General features: G+C 43.8%; 1 protein-coding gene across 1 annotated transcript in view; it reads left to right on the forward strand.

Moving 5' to 3' along the window:
* The first annotated feature begins 3,168 nt into the window (after positions 1-3,168).
* Positions 3,169-15,643, forward strand: part of Rsu1 (Ras suppressor protein 1) — a 183,788-nt gene continuing 171,313 nt past the window's right edge. The window contains exons 1-2 of the mRNA XM_051205833.1: positions 3,169-3,294; positions 3,465-3,576. Coding sequence (XP_051061790.1) covers positions 3,468-3,576 — 109 coding nt within the window. The 5' untranslated portion in view covers positions 3,169-3,294; positions 3,465-3,467. The remainder of the gene's footprint in view (positions 3,295-3,464; positions 3,577-15,643) is intronic.

Consider the following 15,643-nt stretch of genomic DNA (forward strand, 5'->3'; position numbering starts at 1 on the left):
CCCCTCTCCCATTCTGTATGTCCAATTTGTTCTGCCTCTCATTGGTGTCTTCATGATCCTACATTCATTTCCAGTTCCTTTCTCTCCCCAGAAGCCCCACCTTTTCTCTCCTGCCCAGCAACTGACCATTCTGCTCTCTATTAAACCATTAGAAGGCACCTTTCACAATGTGTGATCAAATCTCCTGCAACATCCTTTTTCCCCTCTCATCTTCCCCCATCTTTTCTGCCTCCCCCATGTCTCTCCTTCCCTTTTCACATTATTCTTCAACAGTCTTTAAATTTGTCCTGTGGCATCAAACTAAACAATTTCCCAAGTGTTGGATTACATGTGCGTGTTACTCCACTCAGCCTCAATTTTCTTATTTGTTGAAACTTACATTAAGTTAACTCCTCAGAGAAAGTGGCAAGGGACTTCATTTTTTCCTTACCATTCCCAGAGTGCTTCATTCTAAAGCTTCATTACCATCTATCAAAACCCATATAGGCAAATAACTAGTTATTTCCACTGGCATTCTACTGCTTGGGACACACACACACACACACACACACACACACACACACACACACACACACACACACACACACATTCCTTCCAGGCTCTAAATAGAAGACCATAAAGTCCAAATGTAAAATGCATGGGTATGAGGTAAGTGACAGATAGCCTTATCTTGAATTAATGGAAAGCTGTACTCTGCATGGCTCTGAAGCAACTCAAGAGAGGTACAAATGTAGTTCAAAAAAAAATAATAATAAAAAGGAAGTGTCTGCTTTCTCAGAATTGAGAAAAACCCAAGGGAAAAATGGGAACTTATAGCATCCTATCTTAGATGGGACAGGTCATGAAAACAAGGTCTCACCACCAGCACCACTTCCTTTTCCTGCCTCCTCGTGGTCCAGCAATAAGCAGGTTAATATAGAATCGCAAGCAGCTTTCTCATTCAGTCCCCTGGGATCCAACCTATTCTCTCATAGTCTGGGGTCAGGGGTAGTATTGGAGGAAACGAGCCTTCCACACTCCCCTGATCTTCCTCTCCCTATTAACTAACTTAAGCTTGCTTTTAACATTCAAGACATTTTGGCCTCTAGGATCCAGCTGGGATACCTTTCTCAAAGGCTCATAGACTCTCACAGGGCCCTGTCTTGGTTGATTCTTTTGTCAACCTGACATAAGCTAGAGTTATCTGGGAAAATAAAATGCTGCCAGCAGATTTCCTGTAGGTAAGTGTGGGGACATTTTCTTGATTAACGATTGGTGTAGGGGGCCCAGTTCACTGTGGATTTTGCATCCCTGGGAAGGTGGGCCTGGATAGCATAAGAAAGCAGATTAAGCAAGCCATAGGGAGCAATCCAGTAAACAGCACCCCTCCATGGGCTGTGCTTCAATTCCTACCTTGACTTCCTTCTCTGCTGAAATGTGACCCGGGAATTGTAAAATGAAATAAGCCCGCTCTTCCTGAAACTGCTTTTGGTCATGGTATTTATCACAGCAACAGAAATGCTGAAAGACAGGCTCAATGGAATCTGTTGAGACTTGAGGCATTCTTGTGACAAAAATCCAATGAAAATATAGGTCACAACTATCTGAAATCAGGAAACTCCATAGACATAGGGTTACTACTCAAAACTTCTTATGCCACTTGAACTTCGGCTAACAGGAAGAGTTTCTTTAGAAGTCTTCCATGTAGTTCCAGGGAGAGAATTTTAGCATAGCCCTTGCACTGTGCCAGGCACAAATATTCCCCGTGTGACACATATAATTCACTGGAACAGTAGGAACCATCACTCCCACCTTACAGATGAGAAAAATGAGTTATAGAAAACAAATACGGACTCATAGTGACAGAGTTGAGGTCCTAATCCCTGTAACAATGGGGAAAAGAGTCTCCTATCTAGCCCAAAGGACTAGACATGACTAATTAAATATGATAGTTGATCTGCAGCCATAGACCCATTGGAAAATTTTTGAAGATATGTGTGTGTGTGTGTGTGTGTGTGTGTGTGTGTACACATGTGTGTGCTGGTAACTTTGGACATCTGAAGACATCTGATCCCCTATAGCTAGAGTTATATAGACTGCTGAGAGCTGCCCAGCATTGGGATCTGGGACCTGAATTTCAGCCCTCTGCAAACAGCAGCAAGAGAATTCAACGGTGTTAAACGGGGTAAAGAAATCATGTACTATTGTAATTCTAGCACTTAAGAGGCAGGATTGTCACAAGTTCAAGACCAGCCTTGTCTATCCAGTGAGTTTAAGGCCTGTATGGGCCACATTCCAAAGTAAGTACTGGGTTCAGAGAGCTTCCTTGTGGGTGAGCACACAGACAGACCCAGACCCACTTCCAGCCTATTTTTCAGACTCTTCCAAACCTTGCCCTATATACTTCCTCATTAGGCTGTCCACCTGCTCTTGTATTTTACATTTGAATGATTATATTAGTTACCCATGACAGAACACCTGACAGGAATTTACTGTGGTTCACAGTGTCAGATCTTCTCATCTTCTGGTGGAACTCTGACTCTTTGACTGTTAGCATCTAACCTTTAGTTGCTGAAGACAAAGGTCAGAGGCAAACAGGCAGACAAAGAAAACCATGAGTATTCAGCTGAGGGCATCATGTCTTTTGGCAGAATTCTTGTCTTCAGAAGACATGATCATAATCATGTCTTCCTCTGGTTGGAAGCAGCCACAGGGTTTCTCTGTGGCTTTGGTGGTTGTCCTGGAAAGCGCTCTTGTAGATCATGCTGGCTTGAACTCACAGAGATACGCCTGCCTCCTGAATGCTGGATTAAAGGCGAGTGCCATCACTGCCTGGCTGCTATTCTCCATTCTTAATACTGCCACTTTTCCAGCATCACCGCTCTAAACTTCTGTGCTTCCGCCCACAGAACTTTGCCCTTCAGCTAATCTACTGAGCATGTGCAGAATTTAGGTTGCACGCACCTCGCTGAGTCCAATCCAAGTTTCAAACCCCAGGAAGATGGGCGTCCCTCAGTGTGGGGTGGAGTCTCTGTGTCTAAAATAGTGTATGATTGGCCGGCCTCGGGGCTCACATTCTTCTATGGGCGGAGCCTCGCCGGGAGCCTCGGCTAGGAAACAGTTCTCCTAATTTGGGAAGTGTCAGGCCGGGAGGGGCGTGGGGGTTGGCCGGGTTTGGTGTGCGCCTGCGCCGATCGCCGGGACAGGGTGTGTTCCTCCTCCCAGATCCTGGTTTTGGTGGATCGAGTGCATCGCTCACCCCCCGAGGTTCCCCTGCGGGCGCTCACGCACACCCGCCAGCTGTTGCCTTCTGTGGTGAGTGCGCGGGGTCCGGGCCCTCCCTCTCAGGACTCGGCAGCGATGCCCACTCTCCCCCCATACAGCCCCAGAGAGTCCAGCCCTGGCCTCTGCCCTTCCTACCCCCTCCCGCCCCCACCCCACACACTTTTGCCATTGCCCACGTGCTTTGTTGATCTTTGCTGCAGAACATGTCTAAGTCACTGAAGAAGCTGGTGGAGGAGAGCAGGGAGAAGAACCAGCCGGAAGTGGACATGAGTGACAGGGGCATCTCCAGTATGTTGGATGTCAACGGCTTGTGTAAGTTCCCAGAGGGTTGCTAAGTTTGCTAAGAAACTGCCATCCTGGGAGGAGAGTTTCGGAAAGCTTCCATCCCACCTCTGCTTATTAGGAGCCTGGCTCAGAAAGTTTGCAAGCACAGCTTAGTTTGTTCTGCTGGGACTGGTAAAAACACAGGAGGTGTGTATGGCTTCGAAGTTGATTTTCTATGCAGCACCCCTAATAGCCACTTATATTTTTAATTTGGAAGTCACTTTTGACTATATGGATCATGAGCCGGTGGCACTCAAAAATTACACGATTAGTAAGAATTCCTGTGCCAGGAGTATTTCCCTTTCATTAGTTATTTCTGGGCCATTCTCACATTTGTGTTCAGGCTTTGCTCACTCTTGTGCTCCAAGCTCATCACCTTGCCTCCAGTTAAATGTCCTGTTTAATCAGGGCGTTGCTTTCAGCTTTAAATTTGTGTGACACCTATTTTATTGTGTTAACTCAGCTGTAAAACTCAGTACAAGTAGAAATGGTCATGCATTCCACGGCCTGTGCCCCTCTGGCAGGGGCAGCACCCCTTCACATCCAGATAGTTGTCACCATGTGTGAATGTTGAACCAGTATTGCCAGAATTTAAAAGAAAAATAAATAAGTAAAAACCCAAGTTTTCATAATGTTTACAAGAGTCAGCTCAGACATCACAGCCTATGAAAAGCCTTTTCTTTCCACCTGTGAAACTGGCCTTCCTTCAAGGTTCATAGTCTTGAATTGATTTATTTTTAATGCAGTAGTCTCTCTTCCTGATTCAGATGCCAGGAGACCCAAAGCTGTGCAATATTCTTGTGTTTGTGAGAATAGTGTCTGCAGCACAGTAGGTACTTTAAAATACTTGATGAATGAGGCAAGTAAGAGCCAGAGCAGATATAACAGCAGAGAATCAGCTAGAGGAGCTATCCAGAGAAGTGGCGGAGAGCTTCCTAGGCATGGAGAGGGTAAAAGCGATTTTACTGTGAGTTTATTGTCTGCACTTGGGGTACAGAGGGCTGAATATCGATACACCTAGGCAGAAGTGGAGCTTCAGACATCTTCCATTTGGTGGCCATTATGAAAAGTCCTGCTTTGACATAAGTTTTAGCATCTTAGCATCTCAACCACGTCTTGACTTGCTCAACGCCCATTGGTCTCTTGTAGTAAGGATGGGTTTGTGGTGATTTTGGGCACTGAATTGGCTGTTGATGATATAGATGCACTCCTATTACTCTGGTCTGATCCTGGTCCTTTTGCTGTAGAGGAAGGAGAGGCTAAGTAGAAAGCAGGGAACCTGGCTCATCTTTGCCCTGCACACCCCCTTGTTGTCTAATACACCCCCCCCCCAGTCATCTGCCTGCGTCATACCTTCCCCATGGGCTGAAGTATGACTCAGAATTGGGTAGATCCATTTTACATTGTTTTGGAAGACAAGAATGCATGTAATATTAACAAATGGCAAGAGTAGCTTAGCTATTTAAATTCAGCTCCATTATCTCTTTGAAGCTTTGGCTCTTACTGTAGAAGAAAAGATAGCCACTTGCTTCCTGAAAAACAAAATGCTTCTGGCCTAACACTGGGGGATAATGAGCAGAGTCATTCTGTAATTGCTGAAACCAGAAGCTAAGGAAGAATGTTGGTACTTCTTGGAAAGATCAGTGGATGTTTGGAAATCTCACCCCCTCCCATGGTGTGGTTTAAGGAAGGGCTGCATGTATTGACCTCCTTCCATCAGGAACCCCAAGAACCTGGAAGATTCAAGAATGTTTACTGGAAGTCTGTAATTAAACTGGCTTTATTTATCACTGGACTAGAGCTCAGTGGTCAACCATTTGTGTAAAATGTATGGCAGTTCTAGGGTTTCTCCTCAGTACCACAGGAACACATTGGAAGCAGCAATCAGTCCAGCATACAATGTGTGTGTTATATGACAGCTTACTTTGAGGATTCTGTGAGAATACTCAAACATTTTTACTTAGCCAACTTTACCTGCCGCTATGATGTTTTGTATGTTAGTATCCTGATTAAACATGGGACACAAATTAACTTGCATGCAAGGAGTGATTGTTTTGTATACTAAGCTTTCCTTTTTTATTGCATTTAATTTCTAAAACTAATTTAATGATCGAGGTAATAAGGGAGGATTCTTGTTTCTTTGAAGTATTTATGTAGAAATGCCAGTATTCCTGTTTGGTAGATTGAGATGTATAATGAGCGTAGTGAAGTATTTCCTTACATGTGGTGAGTTAACTTCTTTTTTTTTCTGGTCTCATGTAGGCCAGAATGGCTGGAACTCAACTCATTTTGTAGCTAAGGAGGACCCTCCTGCTTCCATCTCCAAGTGCTGGTGTGTACCCCCCTCACACACACCAGGCTTATACTGTACTTGAGAAATGATTGGAGGGCTTCCTACATACTAGCCAAATACTATGCTAACCTAGCTCCACCTTCAGCAAGTAGGTTACTTTTTGAAAGATGCTTCAAGCTTATATCAAAATCTTCTGATGGGGGACATTTCCATGTAGGAGACCAGTGTTAGATGCTTTCCATATTTTTCTGCCAGAGCAGACTAGGGACACTTAGATCCTACCCTGGGAGATTCTTAATAGGATCAAGGGTTTGAAGTTACAGAATGGTTTCAAATACTTTATCTTCTGAACCTCACAATACTCCTTGTTGGTTGGGAATTCAGCTTCCCCCCCCCCCCAGCCCCCAAGCTTCATAGGACTGATTTAATTTTAAATCCAGGAATGCATTTGGATGCTAATATCAGCAGAGAGGCATGAGGTGAGCCCTATCACCCAGCATGATTAGTTAGACTTCAGTGAAGCATCCCTGCCCCATCCCTGCTGTTTTGTGTGCTCCCTTTGAGACCAGATCATTTGGCACCTTTGTGACTTGGGTTGCTATTCTTTTGAAGTTTGTTCTTATTTCATCATTTAAAATTCTCTTCTACCTAATAAGTCTTTCTCAAAGTTTCCAAGTGTGATCGTGCCCAAAGCCAAACAAACAAAAACAGAAGCTGTTTATTTACACCATGGAAAAGCTCTCCCTAGAGCACCTGTCTTGATACAGTTGTGTTTAAGGGTTCCCATGTCAGCTTCCAAGAGGCCAAGAATCCCAGCAGTACTCAGGGACTTTGTAGGGTCTCTTTTTTATTTAAATTGTTAGTGTCTTTTTAATATCTTCAAGTTTGGTTTTTGAGTGCTTGAAGCATTTCCAGTCTTCTTTCCTTTCTTTTTCTTTTCTTTTTTTTTTTTTTTTCCTAGTTAGATTAAAATATCTTCTAGATAAATCTCTAACAAGTAAACCATGGGGTTGGCAGCCGGGGTTGTGGGGGAGGGGGTTGTTTCTTTCTAAAGCAATGGTTCTCAGTCTGTGAGCTTGCTTGTTTTCGGAGACAGGGTTTCTCTGTGTAGCCCTGGCTGTCCCTGGAACTCGCTCTATAGACCAGGTTGGCCTCAAACTCAGAGCTCTGCCTGCCTCTGCCTCCCAAGTACTGAAATTAAAGGTGTTCAACACTACTGCCTGGCTCGCATTACAATTCATAGGAGTAGCAAAATTACAGTTATGAAGGAGCAATGAAAGTAATAATTATGGTTGGGGTCACCGCAACATAAGGAACTGTGTTAAAGGGTTGCAGCATGAGGAAGGTTGAGAACCACTTATCTAAAGGGACATGAAAAATAAACAGCCAGGAACAGCTTGTCTGTTAGACCTGTGCTAGGCGGTCCTGTTGAGAAAACATGTTGTGGATCTTGGCCATCTTTAGACTGTGGAAGAGTGAGGGATTTTAGCCATAATCTGTTCTGATCTTTCAATTTTTCCCCCTCCTGTAAGTTGGTGAACAGGTCCAGCTTGTGTCTGAAAATTGCAGGGATGCACATTTTCCTGCGATTTTCCTTCCCTCCTGCTGACCCCTCCCTCCCTTTGTCCGTCAGTGCTGTCCAGAGAGAGAATTGATGACTTGTCTCCTAGTGACCCCATTCTTGTATCGCCTCCTGTGGGGGCTGAGGACGCTTGGCTGTGCCCCTGTGTTTAGTGTAGTCCTGGGAAGGTGCTTATGAAATGAAGAGTGTTACTGCTTTTAGGTAAGAAATTTTTATTTGAAATGTTTTTCATATGGTGTATTCTGCTTTGCGTTTTCCCTCTGTCCCCTCCCTAGCCTCCCCGCCCAACCAACTCCACATCCTTTCTTTCTTTAAAAATTAATCATTCAAAACAAAACTAACAGACAAACCCAGAAACCCATACACATGGCCAGATACTCCTGGACGTGGGGCCTACTCTGAAGTATGGTTAATAAACGCAGTGACAAAGCACTGGGGAAAATGAATTCTTTCTTTGCAGTCAAGCACAAGTTGAAGAAAGCTTCTTGCTTTGGAGTGGGAGTCTGTGTCCTGTCTCCCTTTAGTGCTGGGGCCTCAGCTGGCTTGAACCTGTGCAGACCCTGTGCATGTTGGCGTAGTCTGTGAGTTCCCAACCTGTCTCCTAGGCAAGTCACCATTACAGGTTGCAGTGTTTGCAGCTGGACTGATGTTTGCATTTCTCCTTTGGCAGCGTGCAGGGCACCTTCTAGTACTGTGAACACTATTCAGTAGGAGGGAGGGCTCCAGTTAGGCACCAGCACACCTTCCCCACATTCAGTGAGGTACTCAGATGACGTTTTCAGCAATAGGGTCTTACCGTCAGTTTGTGGAGAACAGCCATTAGATCTGGCAGGAGCCTGAGATATTTGTGGATTTGCCAAAGACTCAGATGGAGCAAGGTTCACCTGATGGTATAAGGTTTCTAGTTAGGGTCTTGTCTCCCCCATTCTTTGGCTATTCTACTTATTTCCCTTTCATATATATTTTAGGAAGCTTCTGTAGTATACTGGCCCTTAGTGTTAGTGTCCCTCCCCATATCCCCTCCCTTACCCCCTCTTTCATCTCCTTCCTCATTTAATACTCCCACTCTGTACTTCCCTCCCCCTGTCTCTTTGTAACAATATATTCTGTTTCCCCTTCCTTGGGAGATCTTCCTCTCCCCCAAGTCCCTTACTAGGTACCAAACCACTGTGGATTATAGCATGCATACCAAAGACCTAAAAGCAAGCATCCGTACATAAGAGAAAACTTATAATATTTACCTTTGTGTTCTTGGTTTCCTCGCTCAGGATGAATTTTTTTTTTTTCCTAGCTCTATCCAATTAAACAGGAATTTCATAATTCCTTTCTTTAAACAGCTGAATAGTATTCATTGTGTAAATGCATTACACTTTCATTCTCTATGCATCAGTTGATGGACATCTCAGCTATTTCTGGCTGTTATGTATAGAGCAGCAGTGAACATGGATGAGCAGATATGTCTGTAGTTGGATATAGAGTCCTTTGGGTATGTGCCCAAGTGCTATACTGGATCTTGAGATAGATCTATTCCCAGCTTTCCGAGGAACCACAACATGGATAGTCCATAGTGGCCCTACAAGCTTGGACTCCCACCAGCTGTAAGTTTTCCCTTTTCTTTGTGTCCTTACCCAGCTTGTGTTATCACTTGTTTTATTTATCTTTGACTAGTGTAAGATGAAATCCCAAAGCAGTTTTAATTTGCATTTCCTTGGTGGATAAGGATGTTGAATATTTCTTTAAACATTTCTTGACTGTTTGTGTTTTATCTTTTGAGAATTCTCTGCTTAGTTCTGTACCCTGTTTTTAAAATTGGGTTGTTGTTTTGAGGTTGTTTGAGACTTAGTGAAGAAATTTAGAGGCATTGCAGTAGATAGCAAATCAGGGGAGGTGAGCAGCAGCTGTGTCTCTCCAGAGAGATTCCTTTCCAAGTTTCTAGAGAGCATAGTTTACAACCATCAGGATAAGATTCTAAATGGCTTGTTTTGTTTTTATGACTTGTTTTGTTTTTAATGATGTGGATGTGTCTCCACATCATTAAAAACTGTAAACATTTCATCAAGAAGAAGAATGACAATAAAGAGAAGATATGACCTTTTGGTATGCCTGAACTAGTAATGGCATTTTCTATTTTTAAGTGTTTGATACTTGGACTCCAATTGTCAGTGGCTTTTTGCTTTGTTTTGTAAATAGAATGCCTTTGGAGTCCAGGCTGGACTTAAGTTTGTATCCCTCTGCTTCAGTATCTCCATACACTGGCATGCTTAGCTGTGGCATGTTAAAATTCTTATTTGTTTATTATTAATTACTAGCTGAGGTAAATAGACAAATCAATAGGCTGCTCTGAGCCTTGGCTTCCTCATGTATAAACTGAGAATATTTAGTCTTTCTTTCCTAGGGCCCACAGGTGCCCGGATACCACTTTGGAGTATAAAGGAAGCCCTTTAAGAGGAGTGCCCAGCATACAAATGCATTCAGTCAGTAGCTGCTACATAATGTATGACATTTTAACTAATAGTTGGAAACTTACCCAGTTTTTAAAGTGTATTTGTGCATCGTAACAAAACCTGAGCCACAAATTCATCATAGCTAAAGTCCTATGTATGCCCCACATTTACAAATTTATTTACTTGTGTGTGTGTGTGTGTGTGTGTGTGTGTGTGTGTGTGTGTGTGTGTGTGTGTGTGTTGTGGGTTACCCTGCTCGGACACCCCTAGGGGGAGGGGGTAAGAAGACACAACACCAGTGACTCAGGCATTGGGAGTCAGTGAGTAGCAGAGCCTGCTGCAGACTTCTTTATTCAGGAAGTCAGGCTGCCTTTATGCCCTGTCCCAAGGTCCCATTGGCTCAGGCACTGACTCTGCTGCATGTCCTTTCCTCACTGGTGTCTCTGGGTCGGGTGTCTCTCTGTCTGCGTCTCTGGGGTCTCTGGGCATTGAGGCAGGCTTAGCGGCTTGGCTCAGGAAGGAAATGCCTGCTTCCCATGTGCATGCGGGCTGGCCTGGGCACTGGGGACAGGGTGGCTTGGGTAGGCTGTCCAAAGGCTGTTTCTCCTACATACCCACCCCTTTTCCTTTCCTTTCCTTTCCTTTCCTTTCCTTTCCTTTCCTTTCCTTTCCTTTCCTTTTCTTTTCTTTTCTTTTCTTTTTTTCTCTTCTCTTTTCTTTTGTTGTCTTCCTTCCTTCCTTCCTTCCTTCCTTCCTTCCTTCCTTCCTTCCTTCCTTCCTTCCTTCCTTTTCTAATGTGGCTTTGTGGGAGTCAAAGTTCTAGCTTCAGCCTTGTTGTCCCTGCCTCAGATAGCATCCAGCATGATGGGCAGTGGCTGTATTAGGTTTTGGCCTGCCTCACAGGTTCTTACCCTCAAATGATGGCATCTCTGGGAAGCACACCCAGGTACGAGGAATGCCTGTCAAACTATGCCTCTGGAGTTTCTGTGAGCCAGGACCAAGAGACCTCCCACTGAGGGCCACGTTCCGTTCCGGGTGTTGAAGTGGCAGGAGAACCTGGAGTGTGGAAATGCACTGTAGGAAACACTTAACGAGAGTGGTTGGTTATAAGACAATACCCCCATTAAAGCATAGGAAAAAAACAGGTCAAACACAGGCCTGGGGTGGGGCTCCATGTGGTGTTAGCAATTTGTGCAACATTAACCAACAGGGCTTTGGTCCATTATCCTGAAGTGTTTGTTGGTACATAGAAAGGTGTCAGTAAAATAAAGGCTCCTTTGAATGAAGGCAAGGGGTCAAAGGTCTAAACTACTGGTTGAGTCACGAAAATCCCAATTTTCAAGTATTGTATCCCCTAGGTTAGCATGGGAGCACAGACCTAATACTGGGGAATGAAGGAGGCATTGTAGAACCAGTAGGGGCGGGGTGGGGGATCAAAGATTCCTCCTCAGCAAAGGCAGGATCATAAGCATTACCCAATGCCAGGGGACAGGACCTGAGAATCTTCCTTGATGTCCTCAGGGTTCTTCATCACAGGCCTCACATGTCGTGCAGGGATCCATTTTGACGAGGTTGTGCCCCATGGAAAAACATATGTGTCCCCAGGTTAACATTGGGTTAGGCTTCCGACATTGACAGGTGATAGGGTCCCACCATTGTACCAGAGGAAGGGGCGTGCTTCTGGGCAAGAAGGCCCGATGCTTATATGCTGGGCTGAGGCCCTTCTCATCGAATGTGAGGAAATTTAAGTGAAAATATGGTTGCAGTTAGGGCCAAATGAGGGTCGTGTTTAGCATTTGGTGATCTGACTTTGGCCAGAAGATCTTTGAGTGCTGGCCTGGGCACAGGGGACAGGGTGACTGCAGCTTGGGTAGGCTGGCTGCAGTTTCTCCTAAGAGCATGTATGTATGTATGTATGTACATATGTGTATTGCCACAGCGTGGGTGGGGAGGTTAAAGACAATTTTCTGGATTTGGTTCTAGATTCCTACCATGTGAGTTCTGGGGATTGAACTCAGGTCCTCAGGCTTGTGGACAAATCCTCATCCACTGAACCATCTTGCCATTCCATGCTGTTATTATTACTATTATTTTTGGTTTTCGAGACAGGATTTCTCTGTAGCTTTGAGCCTGTCCTTGGACTTGCTCTTGTAGACCAGGCTGGCCTTGATCTCACAGAGATCCACCTGCCTCTGCCTCCCAAGTGCTGAGACTAAAAGCATGTGCCACCACTGCATGGCCACGCTGTTATTTTTAAAATTGTTCTGTGATTATATAAAAACTGACAGCCGTGTTCATGACTCGGAAGTATGAGGAGTGGTGCATTTCCAGGGCTTTTTGGTGGCTCAAAGTTTCTCACCACCCTGGCCCTGGCTTACTCTATTCCTCACCGGGTTCAAAACCTCCAGAAGTTGAACAGCCATCTACTGTGTGCCAGCGTCAGAAGCAGCTGTATACTTGCATGTGCAAGTTCAGAGCTGTGATGGTCCAGGACCTGATAGTGGGCATCGGGGACCATCCACAGGACTTTAGCTATGATGTGCTGGGGTTCTGTTGAAAAATAACAAATGTACTTTAACAACTTGGCAAGTTTTCAACTATTAGTTAAAATGCTCGCAGCTGCTGACTGAGTGCATTTTCACGCTGGGCACTCCTCTCAGGGATTGCCTTCATATTGAATCTTTATCCATGACAAATTAATATTTACTATATTAAGACTATACAGCGTGGCATTGGGTAATCATAAAACATCATGCCGCACACTGCTTTGCAGTTATATGAACTTTGCAGTTATATGTGAATCCCTGTTAGAGCTGGCTTGACTAACGGTTTAAAATAACCTTTGATACATTTCTTTACTCTCCTGAAAGAAAGCCTGCTCTCTGTCTGTGACATTTTCTAAGACACCGAGGATGATAGAGGTGACTTCATGGCTGAAAAGGGCCTCCTGCGTCTTTGGTTAGGGAATTGGCACAGGTTGACTTATTTTCGATTTTTTTCAAAGCAGAAGATATACAGTGGCTGAGGAATGGTCCGGCTGTGTCACAGTTTGAGCAGTAGGGGTCAGTGTTGATCTGCTTATAGGAGGCTGTGTCTCCTTGAGCCCTGCTGCTGCCTTGTGGGTTTCTTTGTGAGCATCTCACCTTTCCTCTTTGTACCACAGATGGCAAATCACCTGTGTCACCTCACAAGTGAGGTGAATCTTTCCCATGGTAAGACTATGGTCTGAAACATCTTCCATGTTGGTGCCTTCAAGCCTCATCACAAGAGGATCCTGATCCAGTAGACTCTCCAGCTTCCATGGGGAGTCGGGTGGAGATGGGGCGTGATGCTTAATTATGGAATATAGTAGTTTGAATTTAGAGTGTTGGAAAAGTCAAAAAGAAAAATGCTACATTCTATTTTCTTAGGTTTCTAGGACTGCTATAATAAACTGCCAAAGACTGGGTTCCTTAAACCACAGATGCAGTTTCTCATAAGACGTTCGAGCTGAGCCATTAGCAGGGTTTATTGCCCTGAGGCATCTCTGCCTGGCTGGCAGGTGTCTGTCTTCTCCCTTTGTCCTCAGATGGCCTTTCCTCTGACCATGTGTACTCCTGCTGTCTGTGTTCACCTTCCTTTCCTCTTGAGGACAGTGGTAGCTTGGATCAGGGCCTATCCAAGCTGTAAAGATCATTTCTGCAAGTCTTATTCCAGGGACCTAGAGCTCCAGGCTCAGGTAGGGGTTTGCGACACATGATGGCATCTCTGCCTTCTGCATTAGAGGTTCTCACTGAACTGTCCCCGAGTGTTCTTGTTTTCCTGACACCATTGGGTGAACTGATGGGAGAAGTCATTCTGTAAATATGTTTCTCTTATTGGTTAATGAATAAAGCACTGTTGGCCAGTTATTAGCATTTCTTATTGGCTAGCTCTGTAATATTAACCCATTTCTATTAATCTGAGTGTTTTCATGTGGTCTTATCTTACCAGAGAGAGGGTCCAGACCTCTTCTCTCTCAAGTGTCTACATCTTGAATCTCCTCTATGACCTCTCCCAGAATCCTCCTTGTATCCTAGTCCTGCCTGTCTTGCTTTCATATTTGCTAACAGTGCTATAATCTGCACTGAATTATACGTTATACATTACATTTTTAAATGAACTATATAAACACAATACCTAAACAAAAGGAGAAATATACATATCATAAAATTGCCCTTAAGTTTGTATCAATAAATGAAAATCCATTCCAAAACAAAGTATTCATTTCTATACCATAATCCCCTTTTTACCTTTAAAAAGAGATTGGTTGTGATCATTAACCATTTATAACCAAGCCCATTTAAATGAAAACAAACATTTATAGACAATATTTGGGAATTTGGGCGTCATTCTTTCCAAATTGCTTCCTGTTCATAGGGGGCACTGTCTTGGGGATCCTAAGAAGACACAGAAATCTTGGCTGTAGTGGTCTGCAAGGCTGCCCTGTCCCAGCTGTTTTGAATGGTGGATCACCTGGGATGCTGCTTCAGGGGGTCTTGCCTGATGAAACTATGTTAGTCTAAAAGGAATCCACAGCTTTTCATTTTCTGTGGAAACAAAAATAGAAATTCTTTTCCTCAGTAACCTGTCTCTAGACTTAAATATTAAAGTCAAAGCATTTTTAAAATATATAAATTGGATTAATTCAGCAGCATTGATAATCAAGTGTATTGTGGCAAGTGTATTGTTGTTCCTTCCTTAGCAATTAAGCAATTCAAAGACAACACAATAGCATACAGTACCTAGACTCTGTGTGTTTTCCATTTTTATGTAACTTTTTTCTTTTATTACTCTATTCCTTTTACTTCTGTTTTTTTCATTTTTTGAGACAGGGTTTCTCTGTGTAACTTTGGCTGCCCTGGAATTCACTCTGTACTCCAGGTTTACTTTGACTTCACAGAGATCCGCTTGCCTCTGCCTCCTGAGTGCTGGAATTAAAGGTGTGTGCCAACACTGCCTCAGCTACTCTTTCTATTTTTTTAAAACCACTTCATCCTGTTTCTTTTTCTCTCCCAAGTTTACGTATATTTTAAAACACACTGTAAACCTTTAGAGATTTTTCCTTAATCTGAATCTGTCTTTACTGTAAATCTTTATCTTTTTCTGGCCACTAATCTTTTATCTGCTAAACAACATTGTTAAAATTAAAGCCACAGCTGTGTTAGCCGAGGTCTATTCAAATGGCGGGGGTACATTTAGAACCAGCATTGAGAGCTATGCTCACCGCCTTGGACTAAGCTGCCATGCAGCAGCAGGCTGTTGGCTTGGAGATGTGGTCACTGCCATTACCAATTCTCGTACATATCATTAAGTTAGGTTAGAAGGGTTTGCTTATGCTGAGTCAAGCACCTCCCTTAAAGGAGCCGCACAAATCTCTGCTTGTCTCTAACAAAACAGAGTCCAACCGAAAAAAAAAATTGCTGCTACCAAGAAGCCTTTGTAGTTTGTGTTCTTTTGTTTCTAAAACCCCCTTTTAAGCTTTTGTCAAGTTTTAAGTGAAAGTCGGGCCCCACGTTGTAGGCGCCATTTTGTTACGAGGAAGCAGGTACTCTGCCGCTGAACTATAGTCATGGTCACTTTCAAAATGTGTTTATGTTTAAGTTAGGATCTCAATAAGTAGCCTGGGTGGCTTGGACTTACTCTGTCACCCAGATAGTACATGAATTTTACTATTCTCTGCCTGGGCCTCCTGAGAGACAGATTAAGGATCCACCT

The sequence above is a fragment of the Phodopus roborovskii genome, unplaced genomic scaffold, assembly GCF_943737965.1.
Source record: "Phodopus roborovskii unplaced genomic scaffold, PHOROB, whole genome shotgun sequence".
NCBI classification, from domain to species: domain Eukaryota; kingdom Metazoa; phylum Chordata; class Mammalia; order Rodentia; family Cricetidae; genus Phodopus; species Phodopus roborovskii.